General features: G+C 36.2%; 1 protein-coding gene across 9 annotated transcripts in view; it reads right to left on the minus strand.

Moving 5' to 3' along the window:
• Positions 1-17634, minus strand: part of SWT1 (SWT1 RNA endoribonuclease homolog) — a 40373-nt gene that overhangs the window by 16882 nt on the left and 5857 nt on the right. For 7 of the 9 annotated variants that reach the window (XM_082765630.1, XM_082765627.1, XM_082765628.1 and 4 more), the window contains exons 3-15: positions 14357-14415; positions 12339-13077; positions 11378-11443; positions 11196-11252; positions 10458-10587; positions 10229-10330; positions 8677-8865; positions 7986-8079; positions 6611-6747; positions 5641-5792; positions 4415-4553; positions 3340-3485; positions 1624-1832 (exon numbers count right to left, since the gene is read on the minus strand). In XM_082765630.1, coding sequence (XP_082621756.1) covers positions 1624-1832; positions 3340-3485; positions 4415-4553; positions 5641-5792; positions 6611-6747; positions 7986-8079; positions 8677-8865; positions 10229-10330; positions 10458-10587; positions 11196-11252; positions 11378-11443; positions 12339-13077; positions 14357-14415 — 2219 coding nt within the window. Of the gene's footprint in view, positions 1-1623; positions 1833-3339; positions 3486-4414; positions 4554-5640; positions 5793-6610; positions 6748-7985; positions 8080-8676; positions 8866-10228; positions 10331-10457; positions 10588-11195; positions 11253-11377; positions 11444-12338; positions 13078-13833; positions 13962-14356; positions 14416-17634 lie in introns of those variants that run through there. The other 2 variants (XM_082765634.1, XM_082765635.1) reach the window with 2 other exon arrangements.

Here is a 17634-nt window from a genome sequence, read left to right on the forward strand (position 1 = left end):
CATTGTATTTTGGCTATTAAAAAGCCAAGGTCAAATATAAAACTGTACTACTACCATGTTATTTAAAGTAGTCTTGGAATAAACAGTGGAAAGACTATGCCCTACAGCTGTACTTCTCTGTTGAAAATCTTTCTTGGTAATTGTACTCTATAACAGTATTTCACTAACTTTGACTTAAATAGATTTATCATTAAACTTCACTTTACAGAGAAACAAATTCTTCATACGCAACCTGAGCAAACCTCTCAGAAGAGAAGAACTGCTAGGCTGAAGAAGCAAAGTAAACTGCCTTCGTTGCATTTTTCCAAGCAGTTTCATTCTCCAGATTTAGAAGAGGATTGACACCTTTCCTTCAATAGTTGCATTGGGATAAGCTGCATTGCATTTGTGAAGAATAATCTCCACTGGTGGGAGACAAGTAGTATTTTCTTGACCATGAAATGAACTATAATTCTAAAATTGTATCCTCTTTTCACAGCAAGGCTCTTAACAGCTGGCAAGAACCAACACCTCAGTTGCAATTTCATTATTAAGGGATTCATATGAAAGAGGTTTTCCTCTTGAAACAATGCCTATATGAAATTTTGAAGTTCACAAATATCCCAGTAAGAGAACCAATTCTCTCCATTTTGGAGGCTAAATTGTTATACACTGATGCTGTCCTCTGGTGCAAATTCTCATTTGACTTGAACACCACATCGAGCCAACTCCTCACAAGCTTAAAATGCAGATTAATTTGCATTGGTGTAAACCAAGAGGAGTTACACTGGTGCAAATCTTTAGTGTACTGAAATGCTAGAGTAGAAATGGCATTGTTAAGGTTACTACCATCACATATTACACGAGTCCTTTAGAGACCACCAAAAATGGTGTTCCTTTGTGCTTGACATAGCTCAGAGTCCTTCCTTTAAAAAGATTTTAGATTAAGACTACAAAAAGAAAACACAGTATTTATTCTGTTTTTTACAGCATGCAAAAGCACGGTGTTTCAATGATTTTCAAGCAGACTTTTTAAAAACAACCAAAATAAAAACAGTGGTAACACATCTAGGTGGAGGAGTTTTTCATTTCATGCAATTTTAAGTTTATGTGAGAAAGGAAATTTGTTGCTAGATTCTGCATTTGGATACTTCACCTTTAATATGAAGGATTTTGCTTAACAAGAAAATTGTCTATGTTGTAAACCAATTGAAATAATAATTTAAAAAAACTAAGTGCTTTTGCTTAGGCTAGTACACATCCACAGGGTTTGAAAGGAAAATAACCCCAAGAAAACTTAGAGCTTCAATTCCTCTTTTTTATGGACAAAGGTGAGATTTTCATGGATGCCTCCCATTTGCATTTCTTAAAGGGCTTTCAACGCTATTCTCTGAAACAACTTGTTCTAGCTACTGTTATGAAAAAGAGCAGCAAGCTAGACAGACACAGACTGCATCTATGTTATAAGTTGTATGTTCCTAACTTCTTTGTGTGACAAGCTGTGTGATTTTTTTTTGTCAATCTAAACTAATTACTAACAGGTTTTTCTCTAAAATGAGAAGTAACAAGCAGTTCCTATGGTATGTTTGCTTCAAATTTATTGAAGATTAAATTCTGAAGTTCTAGATATTTAGCACACTGTACCTGTACAAGTTCATTGTATTCCATACACCTTCAAGGACTGACCAGATTTCCTGGTGCCTGTTTTCTTGAGACACATGAATGCTTGAAGGTAACTTTTTTCCTTCACAATTTTGCAGATTTGGTGTTGTTGCTTCCATTCTTTCACATGGAACACTTTCTGAAAGAACCATGATGTCTTCTGATAAATCCTGCTCACTGTCTGACCTCACCTTATAAAAGTTTAGCAAACAAACAATGAATGTATTTAATTCCTAACTTAAGAAAACTTGAACACTTCTAAATGTTTTGTGTTTGTGTTTTATTTTTGTTTTAAAAGTGATGTTCAGAGAACCAAGGCATATCTGTTTCAATTGTAACTGTCTTTATTATACTCTGTATCTAAAGCATCTCTCAGTCTTTTACGGAGTCTTTCTGCTGCATGTATAGATCAGGAAACTGACGCACAGGGAACCCTACACTAAATACAGTAAGCTGGTATAAACAAGAGTTGCCTCTTACTTGCACATATGAAGAGACAACATTGCTCCCTGTCCCATGACTGTTGGCACACTCCTCTGGAATGGTATAAAGTATTCACATACTCAGGATAAACTGGTTCAGGAAATTTATCCAGGTAAAACTGATCTGACAATCTAGCCTGTGTATTGGCAGTTCTTTACAAAGTCAAATGTCAGACAAGAATGGTAGGAAACAAATTTTCCAACAGAAAGGCTGCTTCTTCTGGCAGCACTGTTCACAGAACTGTAGAATAAGTGGCCAACTGCAGTGCATGCAGAAGGTACAGCTGAGCAGAGAAACAAGACTCCCTAGCAAAAGCTACTGGATCATCCATTCTCCTTGATTTTCCTCTTCATCCTTTCCTCTTCAGCTTTCTCCAGATGTGAAAAGAACTTTTTAGAGTTCTGACCTGTACTTTTTTCCATACATAGAAATATTTGAAATCATCCATGCTCACTATTCCCTTTTTTATGCCATTACACTTGGGACTAACGATTACCACAAACCAAGACACCAACATTTCTCCCCCAGCAACTCAGATGAGCTGTGTACAAATGCACATCTCTCAGAACACAAAATGTATCAGGACACTCTCAACTACCAAAAAGTGCATGGTATAAAAACGTTCCTGCTGCATGTGTAGGAACAGAGCTACCGAGAAAGCTGAAATAACATGCCCAGGAATAAGGTCAAAAGTAGAAATTACAATTTTGTTTTTAATCTTTAAGGTTTTTTTTATCATTTACAAATGCAATAGAAAACTAATTTTTAATTAAAAAAAAATTCATTTAATTAACTATTAATTATTTTTAATTAATACTTAAATTTAATTATTTTAATACAGTTGTAATTATTAATAAATTAATAATAAGATTAATTAATTAAAATAATTAAAATAAATTTAATTTTAAAAGACTAATTTAAAAAGATGTTTTTCTTGAAGGTAACTAAGTAATGTTTTTTAGTCACCCTTCTGACACCAGCACATTTACATGAGAAAAAAGGCCTACGAAGCACAAACATAGACACAGATATTTGCTACAAGAAAATAGATGTTAAAATTGGGGTCTATTAATTTAAAAAATAACCTAGCAACATTTCCTGCAATAATTTGTTGAATTTATGGGAATAATTTAGAAGCGTAAGATGGGTTTTTAGTACAAATATAGAGTATCTCCAAGAACCTGTTAAGTGAATGAACACTGAAGCTCCTCTTACCTCTGTAAATGTTTGGTACAGCTTACTCACTTCGGCATAAGCCTGGGGAAGTACACCATTATAGTCAGACCTTGAACTGAAAGCATGCAATAATTTCTTGGATTCCTGAAGCAAGATACCAGCTGTTGAGGAGTTCACTGTTTTACCTGATATTTAGACATTAATATGGGAAATTAAAAAGAAATAAACTAGATGTTAGGAGATACTACTCTTAGGAGGCAAATCTAATACTCATAGCTGAACGAACTGAAGCGCATATAAAGCATTGAAAATGGTTCAGAAACATTGAACAGCCTCAAGAGAAGTATTAACAACAGTGTGTAGTGTTAAGACTTCTCCCTTGTTAACCAAGTCTTCTCAACTTATCCAGAGTCTGGCAAGAGGCTCAAATGGCATATTTAACACAACTGAAGAACAGCAATATCCCAGAGGATCTTTATCTGTTATAAACAAATTTATAAAAATGACATTAAATAAATGAAAGGGGGGGAGTTGTTTGTTTGGTTTTGCTTTTTTAAAAACAAACCTCCCTGTCTTCATCTGTCACATAAAGTAACCTTTACCCCTCCCCAATTTGTTTAGCAAATGTAGATCATTTGGCCACACATAATGCGGTGGCAAATGAAGGAAGGATTATTTGCTTTTTAAAAAGAGTTCAGAAACTTCAGTGACCATTGCTGCATATGTCCATTAAAATGTTTTTTCCTTGATTTTTGCAGATACAAACAGATGTGTGAAACAGATAACCCTAAATTAAAAGAAAAAAAGGAGAAGGACTACATTACTATTAATACTATTTTTATATATATTTATATATAAATTTATAACTATTATATACATACATATAATAAATACTATATCATAAATATATTTATATATACCTGGTTTGGTAGGGGGGTTGGACCCGATGATCTCTTGAGGTCCCTTCCAACCCCTACAATTCTGTGATTGTGTGATTCCATGATTCTGTGATTTTATCATACAGACTATGTGCCTTTTCAAAGTGTCTAACTACTAAAACCAGAACAATGAGTTTATTTACAAGTTTATAATTAACTTTCTTAAAGATTCTTACCTGTACAAAAGTGTTTATAGAGACATTCAACAGTTGCAAGTAAGCTCCTTGGCACAACATGACCAAAGACAGCCACCCAGTGTTTTTTAAAACACTGCAGCAAGTTTGCTAATGTCCATGGTGGCTTCAGGTATAGTATCTGAAAAAGAATACATTTAAAAATCCATAGACGTGGTCGTATACATTTCAGAACATCTCTGTTCTTCAATAACGTTATGATTTGTGCTTGCTCAAGTATAATTTCAATGATTCCTCAGAAATAGTTATACTCAGATTTAACAAATTTATCTATCTAAAAAATGTGATTTGGCAACATTATGGGTTACACAGAGATGCTCATGTAGGAGTGTCCAGTGTACAATAATAACCTTTCAACATTTGCATGAGGCTTTGTTCTCCTTTTCTCAAATATTGAAAACGTCCTCAAGTAAACTCTAAAGAGATTTAATGCATTGTTTATGTAGAAATGCCAGAGTAACAGTAAACATGCCTTTGATTATCTACAATTACTGAGAAAGTAAAAAGAAACATGTTTCCTACCTGTTGACTATACATACATGAAGTAATATGTGCATATCGCAATGAAATTTTAATTTATTACTATAAAGTAAAACCAGAAATTGGGAAGACATTGACAAGAATCAGGTAAGTTAATTGTAAATGCCTAAATACTTAACACTTAATCAAAGCTCTCTCTTGTGGAACAGGAGATGCAAATAGTATATAAAAGCATCTGCTCTGATGGGAGATAAGTGCAACAAGTTATTTATTTGCAACAAGTGCAAATAAAATTAATTAATTAATTAATTAAATTATTTAATAAAATAAATAAAATATATTATTTAAAATATGATTAAAGTATTTCTTGAAGGACATATTTACAATGCAGTGATTTAATCACACTGGAAAAGCAGAAATCTAGATTTAATGAAATTAATACAAAGAGGTCTGAAAACTCATACTTCATGGCCAGCATTTCTATTACTGTATTATTCAAACCCTGCCCATATTAGTAAAACACTGCACAGTCATTACTGGTTAAATACAATAATCTTGTTAGAAAGTGAAACTGGAAAATGGAACATGCTTGGTAAGTGAACTGTTACGTTAGTGAATTATATGAATTAGCTGTTTGGTTTAGCATAGGTACTAACACCGTTAAAATACCAAGGACACTTAAACCTCTTAAAACTTGAAATATTAAGAAAGACTTCATATGAAACTACCTCCATCCATAGGTTTCCAAATGCAATTTTCATTTCAGTTTCCAAAATACATGATAAAGCTTCTCCTAAATTCTTCTCAAGATCTGGAAGGATATTTGGAAATTGAGCAGAAAGATGAGCTTCGCTTCTTTCTGTTTTCTGGAATTCTGCATCTGTAAAACCAATGGCAATAAAAGGTACTTATTGCAACTGCTTCTGTATCTAATTTAGGTTGATAGAACACAAATCACTTGTTCCCATAAATAAAAGGCAGTCTGCATTTCATATTTATGTTACAAAGCAGATAAGCTAATTAAGTATCAAACATTTTTACTTATACCCACTTGTATTGCAAATATTTTTAATTATGAGCTACTAAACGAGAAAATCTTATTTCTCCAAAGCATTATTCATTTGTCATCTCATTCCATATTACTTTTTTCCTTAAATAACTTATATACAGCCAGTGGGGTTATCAGCAAGTATGAGAGGAACACTACTTACTATTGTAAGCTCTGTAAGCTATTGTATTTGCATTTTTAGAAATATGAACGGGCAACCCAAGAATTAAGACTTACTGGTTGGGAGGCAGGTAAAGCTATTATTATAAAATGTAAAGGAGTGACCTAAACATACAAAATTTTACAACTAAATATGAATAGGACCCAAACTGGTTCAACCGGAAAAATCTATTTTCAGTCCTAAAAATTTCAGAACACCTTTTAAATGACTATAAACACAGGTAATCCATGCTGTGGGTTTGTTTCTTTTTTCTGTTAAATAAAGATATGTTTCATGAATTTTCTCAAACCCTACGAGGCAGATGTTTTAATAGAGGTCTCAAACTTTCAGGAACCTGTCCAAAACAAGAAGTACTTTTATCCATTCAAAGTGTATAAAAACCGAGCTTAGAGTAGAAACTCTTCTCCTGCTCCTAAGTGATTACTGTCTCAAAAGTCAGCATATTTATGTACACATTAAACAAACTTACCATATTTTGACTGTTGCAGCTCAACACAGTTCTGGTGCCTGTTTACATTCAGATTCTGTAGAGCAGTAACCAAATCTGCTTTGCAAAATGCCTTGACCTCACTCACAATGGCTTTATTGCATAAATTTTTATCATCCCTAGAAGAGAATTAATTTCTGACATAAGGCTGACATTACTACATATTAAGTAATAAAAGTACCACATTGAATGATTTGTCTTCTGTAAGTTAATTTTGTAAGCTTCATTATATACAGAGTTTTCCATCTCAAGCAATTAGAACCAGTGCAATGAATTAAACCAGAATATTAACTAAAGCAGCTATCGTGAAAAAATGTGTTCCAGGCTCCAGGCTTGCTTTATGGAAAACAACCATAAATACTGTAGTAGTGACACCCAGTTGCTATCAACTTAGAATGCAAACAAAGCAATGTTTTGAAGACATATCTAATTAGATTAACATAACAAATCCTCATTTTTTACACCCATTTCTACTGTTCTGCTGGCCAAACTGTCACAGATGCTACCTTGAGTCATCCATACTCCAGCAGAACTACTACATACATGCAATACAGACGTGGATTCTAATAATTTCCCACAAATTCCCATTGCTGCTATTGTTGCAGCAATGCATTTTCAGATGAAAAGCACTCCTGAAGTCACCTTCAACATCTCCTGTTCTTTACTCTGATAAATCTAAAGTCATACCAACACTGTGACTGAAATAGTATTTCCAGCAACAACCCAGTTTCACAAATGAACTTACACAAACCTATGAACTTAACCTGAAGCTATACAGCAAAGAGTTTTAACAAAGACCAAACTATATACAGTACCTGTCAAGTAGTACAAACCTCTTAAAAACTAGCTTTACATGACTTATATCAAACCAAGGATCAATATTCGAAACTCAGCTGTTACCATCACAGAACAAGAGCAGAGGCAAATCTGTCTCTGTCTTCCATCTTTCTGTGATTGCCCTTGTCAATGTTTATTATTATTTCCAACCAGGTGGGCAGAAGCAAGTACCTAACTGGATCTCAATCAGTAAGACATTTTTTTTAATTTCAATTTCATAACTCTAATATTTTTTGTGAGAAATCAGAATTAAATCTGAGAAAGCTATGCTTTCAAAAGTTTTAAAATTGAACATTGAATAAACTTCATCCTATTTCAGGCCTCCTGCACATGAAGGTGATTAAGCCTACAACCTTTGCGTTTTATTGTACCCTTCTACTCCAGCTTTTAAGAGGGTGACTGCTCCTTAAAAACCTTATTGCTGAAGCAGCCCTTCACTATAAGGTATGACTTGAAAATGCTGTATTTGGCACAAGACTACCTTAAACTTCATAAGAACTCTAGAAACACAGGAACTCACGTGCACAGTATGACAACAGCTTGAGGAAAGAGGCTCTGATACTGCAGACAACATTGTAAAACACGATCATCATTATTCTCGTCACTCAGGCCATCTGTAAAGTTAGTTAAGAGTTAAGACAGAGCTGACTTGTAACTAAACATAAGAAATACTTCAGTGTAGTCATGGCACTGTTTCTAAATGTAAAAGTCCCTAAACAAGGACAGAGAAGTGTAATCAAAGCACAAATATGAGTTCTGAATTCTGAGGTATTGCTCCACTCAAGAACACTACAGTTTTGCCAGGAAACCTCCAAGTAATACATGCATAAGTTTCTGAATACGTTAGATTTTGCTACAACTTACCCAAAAGCAAAAGCATAAAACATATCCTTAGCTTGTAGATTAAAAAAAGGAGTAACCAGATGAATTTTCATTAAGTAATCCCTCACTTAGCAACATAATAGGTGCAGTTTAAAGTGAGAAACGACCAATAAAACAATAGTGCACAAAGCACCAACACGAATAACCTATTTGCACACTATAGCCTTGGATACGCTCTGAAGCCTGCTGTAAGCCATTAGCAAATTTTTATTAGCAAAGTGTAAAATCAGAGTGAAGACCGTATTAAACTCAAAATTTATTGCTGAGGTTCACACTAGGCAAATCACAAGGATTTAAGAACCCAAAACCAAATAAACTGTACATCTTACATGTTTTTTGAGAAGCAAGCTGCATGGATTGCCCCCACAACTTTGGATCTTGTTTTTTGAGACACATGTAGATAAACTGGACTGCAGGGATAGCTTTGTCCCGAACATGCTGCAACATTTTCCCCTTCTTCAAATTGTCCAACTCTTGTAAAACAACCCAGGGAATTATCAGTGCAAGTCTGCCAACACCTACAAGGAAAAAAAAAAAAAAAACAAACAACAACAAAGACAATTTGAAAGATAAACTGATAATACAGTTAAATTTGAATCCAAACACCATATTTATCTAAGCTCACCCTCCCCACCTTTTTTTTCCCCCAATAGTTTTCATTTTCAGTGCTCAGGAACACCTAGCATTAAAAAATGAACAGCTAAAGTTCCCTCTTTCTAATCTAACTTCAAACTGGAAATGCACCAATTACACGTGAAAGTAACAATATTAGGCAAACAAAATGAATAAACAATTTTAATCAAATGGATACCTTGAAAACAGTGTGTAGCAATATTGTAAAACATTTATGGTGATTAACACCCCATCACACTCACTGTAAAATGTTAAAGTAAGGTGACAGTAGCTGAAAATACAGGAATGAACATGATAGTCACTATACAAACACAAACATGAAATAAAAGAGTAATGGTTTGCACTAACTGCCAACCAGCATTCCTATAAGATAGAAAGAGGAAGTATGGATATTGGACCATGGTTTTATTTGTAACTAATTCAGAAATTCTATGATTGTTTTGTTGGTCCACCCAAAACAAGTACTTCAATTGTTTTCTTTCCCATTCATATGAGAATACAATATTTAAGATATACATTAACATCCACCTGCATTGCAGTAAATAGGTCAGTAATCATTAACCCTCTGAACCTTTGGTGTAATGGGTCCGGTGCATGACCAGAAACAGGGAGGTGCAATATTCTAAAATAAATGCATCTGAGCCAGCAGCTCCCATTTTACACAATGCAACACCATTCCTAACTTGGGAAAGAGAAATACAGTCTGGCACACTCTTGAAAATTACTTGGACCTTTATTAAAGTTATTTTCCATTTGGCTGGAATAGGTGTATTCATTAGCTAAGAGAATTAAAGCACCACAAGCACTCTGATAAACTCAAAACACATCGAACAGCAGCTTACATGCACAATCCTAATTCTGCTAACAGTAAATCACTAAAACGTCACTACCACTAGTGGATTAATGGATTAAATGTTTCAAAGTATATTCTTGTCTCTAAATGTAGACTTATTTACTTCTGAAAATTCATATACATTCCTGGGAATGTAAGTACACAAGTATAAGTATAGTAGGTACTACTTCATATCTGAACTTTCCTTAAGAGGTAGCCTATTTGGGTTCACTGAACCAGCCACAGAAACAGTGTGAGCCTCTTGTCTCTGCATGAAACCTGATGTCTTTTCAAGGAGCCTTTTTTTTTTTTCTGTGGTTTAGTTTTGTGTGTTTTTTTGTTTGTTTCATATAGTCTGAAATTCTTACATCTGTTTTTTCTTAAAATTTCTTGTTGGCCACTACGTATTCACATACCTGGTATATCCTCAGATTTCAGGGACTTGACAAACTCAAGGTGACTGATCATTATATTTGTGTCAATCACTACTAGTATGTTCAGACCAGAAGTAGAAGCCCCTGGGGAAAAAAACAAACAAACAAACCAGTTGTGAGAAAATCAGTTGTATACTCTTTACTCAGGTCAGTAACTGATTTTAATGACCAGACTCAAGTAAATACCAAAGAACGTAAGATCACGACATACCAGCGGAAATATTTAAATCCTGTTCTGGAAGATCTATTTCCATACTTGTAAGTTCTCCACAGGTCTGTGCTACAGACAATGACATTCTCTTTTCAATACGAGCAACATGCAAATCTTCAACTATCTGCATCTACAATGAAAAATATGTACATATATGAACTTAATTGCGTTTAAGTAATCATTTCTGAATTGTTTCCAAAAGAGATACGTTTTCATTAATGGTTTTATGTTGAAACTGACTAAAACTGAAACAAAATATTTTAAGTTGTTACAGCAAAGGTAAAGCTGTGACAATCTTCTGCCCATCCTCCACTGTAAGAAGTCCACAAAAAGACATCCAAAATATGGCCTAGAAGCCTTTGTTTGTGACCTAGTACCCCAAATTTTTCCTCAATTTTTTTGCTATATAGACTGCAATTCACCTATCATATGTTTCTCAAAAAGTATCTCTCTTCCTTCTGGAAAGTTACAGGTAGGCAAATGTGATAGCTAGATTATGCAAGCAACTACAAAGGCCCCCAGTGCTGCAGAGAATAATATAAATATTATACATTTCTATCTCAGAAAGTTCCTGATTAGCAATACTTCACTTTAGTATTTGAAAAAAATGCTCTACATATTTAGAAGTGTAGATCATAAACTATCAATGAAGAATACTAGGGAAGGCCATGGAGTTGTCTAGCCACAAAACTACATTTTTTAATATAACTAGGAAGTGTTAAATGAAGCATTACTAACCTCTTGGTCTCCTTCTAGGTTCTCACTGCCTTGAGGGGGTGGAAAGACTTCAAAGCTCTGTAGGAAGAGTTACAAAAACATACCAACACCACAAAATATCAAGAAAGACTGAGGAACAAGTGATCCCCTTGTCATGAGATTCAGAATATAGCTCTTTAGTATTAAACAAGTGCATCACTTACCTTTTGGATAGATTTTATATTCTCTCTGACTTGGTAGGAGTCAGATGTGCATGGGACCTCAAAATTCTACAAACAAATAGTAACAGAAGTAGGATATGTTACAGTCTTTCAAAAAGAATTATTTTTAGAAAACACTGAATATTGCCAAGTGAAATTAACAGGTAATAAAGTGCGTTTTTGATATCCATGATAAAGCATCTACAACAGCATTTTAAAGGGCTTATAAGGGTGGTTTTCCTTTAAAATAAATGTAGTGTTTTACACAGTAAATTTATTTTTCCAATCTCTTGTGGGTTCAATGATTTCCATGACTCTGAATGTGATTATCATCTTTGCATGTGCACATAATGATTGCACTACTACATGAACTGAAATTTCTAAAAGTTAATGCTAGGCATGTTAAACAATGACAACAAAAAGTAAGGATGCTCAAGATAAGAAGATACATAAATAGAGGTGTGGAGACAAACACCACTAGAACTCACGAACAAACTGTATCACAGCCAAACAAGAATTTATGCAGGAAATGAATGAATTCAGTCCTAGATCCACAAGAACAAGTTCTCCGGGCATCACTTTGCTGGCAATAAGCACCTGTTTGGCAGGGAGTTTCATTGGCTCAATTTGTGCATACAGCCCTGTCAGCTCAGAAAAAATTTCCATTGACTTACATCTAAATCGAAGTAACCCAAGCACCTGGCAGTAAGGTAAAGCTACAGAAGCATATGTGCAAATGCAGTCCTAACAGACATTTATTCCTCCAGTTTATCTAACCATTTAGCAGAGCAGAGAAGCATTTTAATGTGTTTTACAGTGTGAGCAGAAAAATCCATCTAGTTGGTTCTGGAATTCTGTTTGAATTCTGCAGGACAGTCAGCTTACATAAAAACCACCAGCAATTCAGAAAACCTGCCTGGAACAACTATCTGCATTATAACAGAAATAACTGTGTTCTTGTTACCTGCTTAAAACATACTGCTGGGGCTTCAAAGTCTGTTTCCTCAGTCCCTGAATTACCAGTAGCTTGATGAGAATCAGCATCCTGTTTTTTCCATTTACAACAGTCCCATCGTTGAGGTGTTTCAGTTGATGGTGTACATTTATTAGCTTGGAGATTTTTCTTAGAAAACTCCTCATATCCTTCTTCATACTCTTCTTCACAAGTCCTAGATAATTTATTTGACTTCTTAGTGAAAGGCCTATCATCATGCACAGTCTCTGTGGATGTGCTAGGTGACTTTTTTGGAATTCTGACATCTTCACACCATTTTTTGGCTCTGTCTGCCTTTTTATGGGGAACATGCAAATCATACACAGATGACTTAAATTTTTCCAACATAGTTTGTTCAGCTTTTTCCTTTAGTTTGCAGAGTTCAACTTTCTCTTTCCTTTTCTTCACCACCTTGTCCCTCTGAACTGCAAAGCTATGCCAGAGTCTTTTTCCTTCTGTTCCATCAAAAGTACTTTTGTTGTGATTTTCCCTGCTAGTAGTCATTACATCAGCGGTGCTTGCACTTTTTCCACATTTAGTTTCTTTGGATTTAAATTGTATAACTATTCTCTTTCGCTTTTCAGATTGGATTAAAGAATCGTCTGAAGTTCTGCTTCTGTTTGGAGATTTTCCTTGGGATCTTCCATCAGCACCAGTCTTAGAACTTTGGTATCGTTTCTTCCCTTGCCCATCTTTCTCTGTTTTGAATCTACAGAAATGTTACCAAAAAAAAAAAAAAAAAAAGCTCAGTTGGTATAATAGAACAAAAAACAAAGAAACAAACAAGCACAACTGTTCTTGATTTTGGCAGTTACAACTATATATTTGTGAGTAGCACACTGGTGTGTCCTTAACCATGAGCAACATCTGTCCTTTAAAATAACTTGATAGAGCACTTTTGATGTATACATCTTTACCGGCTGTACAGCAGTTTCAATTTACCAAATTGAGAAGATTTTTTTGCATTTTACTACCTTTTGGTTTGAGAGTTGCCCTAATGCGATCTTATCACATTGCCAAGTTTTAACAGCATTTTAGTGATGCTAAGGTGCATCACCCTAAAATTCAAGTATGCAGCAATCTTGGTCACACAGTGCCAAGCACTTAATGGCTTTCAAACAGTGCAGGTTAAACAGGCTGAGTAACTTGGAAAAGGAATGACTGAGGGAAATACATTAACATTCTACAGGAATTATGACAGGAAGACTGAATAAGAATCTATTTCTTGTAAGAGCAGAGAAAATACTCAATGAATTTACGATACAGTAGGCTTAAAATACCCAAAGAAAGTTTCTGCCCTACTCTATAACAGCGTTATCAAAAGTACTGGAGCAGTAAAGGTTGTTTAGGAAACTTGTGTAGGACAGGTTACTTAAATGCACTGATAAGCATGCAAAAAGACTGTGCCACAATTATGAAACAATCCAAAGCTTTACCATCTCAGGATTCACAACATCATTCTTACCTTGTGTTAAACAGTTTTTGAACACTGTTTCCACATGCTATGCTTAAGGTGAAAGATTGCTTTATTTGCCTTCGAATCAGTTACTTCACACATCTGAAGAACTCAATGATTTCAGGATTACAGGGGATCTATTAAAGGTGCTAATTTCACCGCAGAATTATCCTCCAGACTTCACTGTAGCTTTTTTTTTTTTTTCCCCTAACAGAACATGTGTAATATGCAGTACAGATCAAGAAAGAAGTACTCAAGACAGAAAAAAATATTTTTTTTTATGACAGTAGTGTAGGAAGGATATTATTCCTATCTTATTAGAATTTAAAAGATGTTGTTTGAACCCTGTTTTCTCCACTATCTCAACATGACCATCTTAGACAGAATCCACTCATACATCCACTCATAAATGCAATGCCAATACTTCATCAATTAAAATGCCAGATTTTATCTGGTGAACAAATCGAATACAAATCTGAAATTCAAATTCAATTTCTTAGCAGTTCTCTTTAATGACAGAGCAAAAACTTACCTGTGAAATTCTGTCTCTCCTCTCATAGTACGATTATAAGATCTTGTGTCTTCAGAGTTCTGTAAGAAGGGAGAAAAAAACTAAGGGTTTATAAAGAAAACAGCCATAACAAAACCTTCACAAGATGGAACAAGCTATTATTTCATGCTAGATTCACTCTGATTTCAAGTAAGTTAACCTTGAAAAAGGCAGATCCATACCTGTCAATATCCAAAGAAGGTGTTTTCCCTCAACACAGCCACGATGTGCTATATACACTATCATCTTTTGAATTGTTCTACAGTATGGAATTGGATTAGATTCTCTAATTCCCTTAAGAACAGGAACCAGAGTTTGTATTTCTAAAGGTGCAGCTACTATAATAGGTTCTGTATCTATAAGGGCTGTATAGGTGGCTACTAGTAATTTTTCCCAAGGTGAGTATCATGCCGTCGCTTTGAACTAAATTGTAGAGTAGTTAATAGGGATTTCTCAAGAGCTTGTTACCACAGCCCCTCCTGATATACACTCACGTTACTTGTTTCTTATCAGGAAAATCCCCGATTACTCCTGGTTTGAGTGGAACTTGTTCTATTTCTTTAGCTAAAACCTGATAACATGACAATGTAGGGCTGTTTGAATCCGTCACAGGTAAAAGCAAACCTTTCCTGGTCCTCAGGTTGTAATGGCACCATGAAAACATATCCTCAGTGCCTGAGGCACTGTGGTGGGTACACTCCACTCCTGTACTTGGCATAAGTCTTGCTCAGGCTTAGGAGTGGCAGTAGACCTCAATGAAATCGCTCCTCAAAGGGATAGCCCATTAACAATTGAGCCCCAGGCAGAGCTCATGCCAGGGCACAACCTGATAAGGAATCTGAGAAGGACTAGGAGTCGATCACTTCATCTAATGAATATGAAAGGAAAAGCCATCATGGCAGAATTCCTCAATTCCTCTGTTACCTCCAGAATTTGGTGAAGTCTGACACTGCCTCACTCCCCTGTTGGGGGGGGGGGGAGGAATAGCACAACTTCATTCCTAAACGAATCAGCAAAAAACCTAAATCCTGTACAATTACTGACCAAAAGACAACAGTCTTGCAATCCTACAAATAGCGATCCCAAACAAAAACCCCTGGAGCTCTCCAAGGACCACAGTGGTCTGTGCCCTCCATCTCACCCTGAGCTGTGGAGACTTCAGGACACCCCTGAGTAGATGCGCATCGCAGGGCCGACCCTTTGAGGCACACCCTCCTCTGTGGGACAAAGGAAGAAGGAGGCTGAGTAATTAAATCCCAACAAGGGAGTAGGGATACCCCTGAGGGGATGTACATCTCAGGGCTGAACTCCTTGAGGAACAAGCTTTCCACATACCAAGAGGAAGTAGGCTGAGTAATTCACTCAAGGGGATATTTAGGAAGCATGTGACTGTATTTTTAACCGCCCACAGACCCTGTGGTAAGTCCCAGGTGAACCTTGCCATTCACAAATCTTTAAGTTGGTGTTTCTACTGTGGCAAATTTCTTTAGATCATTGTGTTAATTAACTATTACTTAGATACTAATTAAGTGTTGCCAAAATCATGTCCCTGCCCATGGCACGGGGGTTGGAATTAGATGGGGTCCCTTCCAACCCAAACCATTCCATGATTAAATCTAACTTTGTTATTTGTTTTAATGGTATATAATAAATCTTCAATTGCTGCATTAGAGTTAACAACAGTAGAGTTGTGCAAAATCTAATTCCATGACAGGCACCATCTAAGGATGAGCCACTTGTTATAAACTGTTATATATGGAGTGGTAATTCGTGTCGAGAAAATGGTTGATATTAATAAAGAAGGGGGAGATGTGGGAGTGTGGCCATGGGGGTTGGAAAGCCCCGTGGTTGAGATAACATTAGACTCTTAACGATGAGGCCAGCAGGAATGTTAAAGAGTTTAGAGGGAACAAAGAAGGGTGATTCAGGAGACTCCATGCAGTCTTGGGTTTCTTGTTCTCCAGCCGTTAAGGCATGGAAGTTTCTGGGTGTTTACTGTTGCTGTTATTTGCAAAGTTGTTTGACAAATGAAAAGTTCTTTTGAAAAGAACTGCTGTGGGGAGAAGGATATAAGAGGGGAGCCTGTCCTCAAGATAATAAAAAATAATAATAATAAAAAATAAATAAAAAAAAAAAGGCAACGCGATGTGATGAAGTTATGTCATCAATAAAGCAGAAAGAAGGAATGAAAAGGAACAGGCTAGCGGAATGGAGACCAGGATGGGAACAGGCACATTGATCGCCTCGTGAAGATAGGTTTGGCCAAACTCAGCAAACCGCTCAGAGAAGCTCGTACTGAAAGTCGCTGGAAATAGGCGCACCGGAGCTGGGAAGAAGCTCAAGCTGAGAGAAGCGGACCCGCGCACACAACTGCCCCTCGCTGGTAAGCAGCCGGGCATTATGGGGAATCATACGTCCTTAGGAACAAAGACTGTCCTGGTAGCCTCACAGCTTTTTCTCCTTATTAACGATCAGACAGTTTATGAGCCTGAAACACGGGACCAAATTGATGTCAAGGTGTGGGACTCTGCAACTAAAACCGACAAGGTTGCAGTGGGATTGCTCGGCACCTGGCGAGCAGTCCCTGAGGCCTTGAAGAGCCCTGTGGGACCACAGTCAGAAACGTGTGCTTTGCCAGACAGTGAGGGAGCTGCGGGCTCCTTTACTGATCCGACTGCTACGCCACGGGCCCCTCTGCCACTACAGCCATCGCAGGCCTTTGCTGTTCCGCCCCCTGTTGATCTGAACGTGCCTTCTGACCCAGGCCTCATTGGCCTTGAAAAGGAGATGGATATGCTTTTCTTCAATCCGGGAAGAATGGGATACATAAGGCCTGAAGACCGAGTTGCTTGACAACTTAAAGCAAGACATTTTGTTCAAAAGGAATGGAAAATGGAGACTTGTTTGTAGTCAAGAAAAGGAATGGAAAATGGAGACTGTTAAGTCATGGAACTTAAAGGATTGTTTGTTACCTTTTCTGATTGTACATATGTATAGGCATACTCAGGTTTAGTATGTAAAAGCAATGTTCTGTATATTTAGAATGTTTGATGTTCGTGTGTGTGTGTTGGTGGAGCGTAGACTCCCTGCACACCCAACACTGTTTACTTGCCTTTTATACCTTTATAGCTTTTATACCTTTTATAAATATTTGTTTTATAAATATTACAAAATTCAGATTGAGTTGAGACTTCATTTATAACAACAGTAACAGAGGTGACAGCAGCATGTAACAGTCTGGTATTTTCATTCAATTCATA

The sequence above is a fragment of the Aythya marila genome (genome assembly GCF_965140915.1).
Source record: "Aythya marila genome assembly, chromosome: 8".
Classification (NCBI taxonomy): Eukaryota; Metazoa; Chordata; class Aves; order Anseriformes; family Anatidae; genus Aythya; species Aythya marila.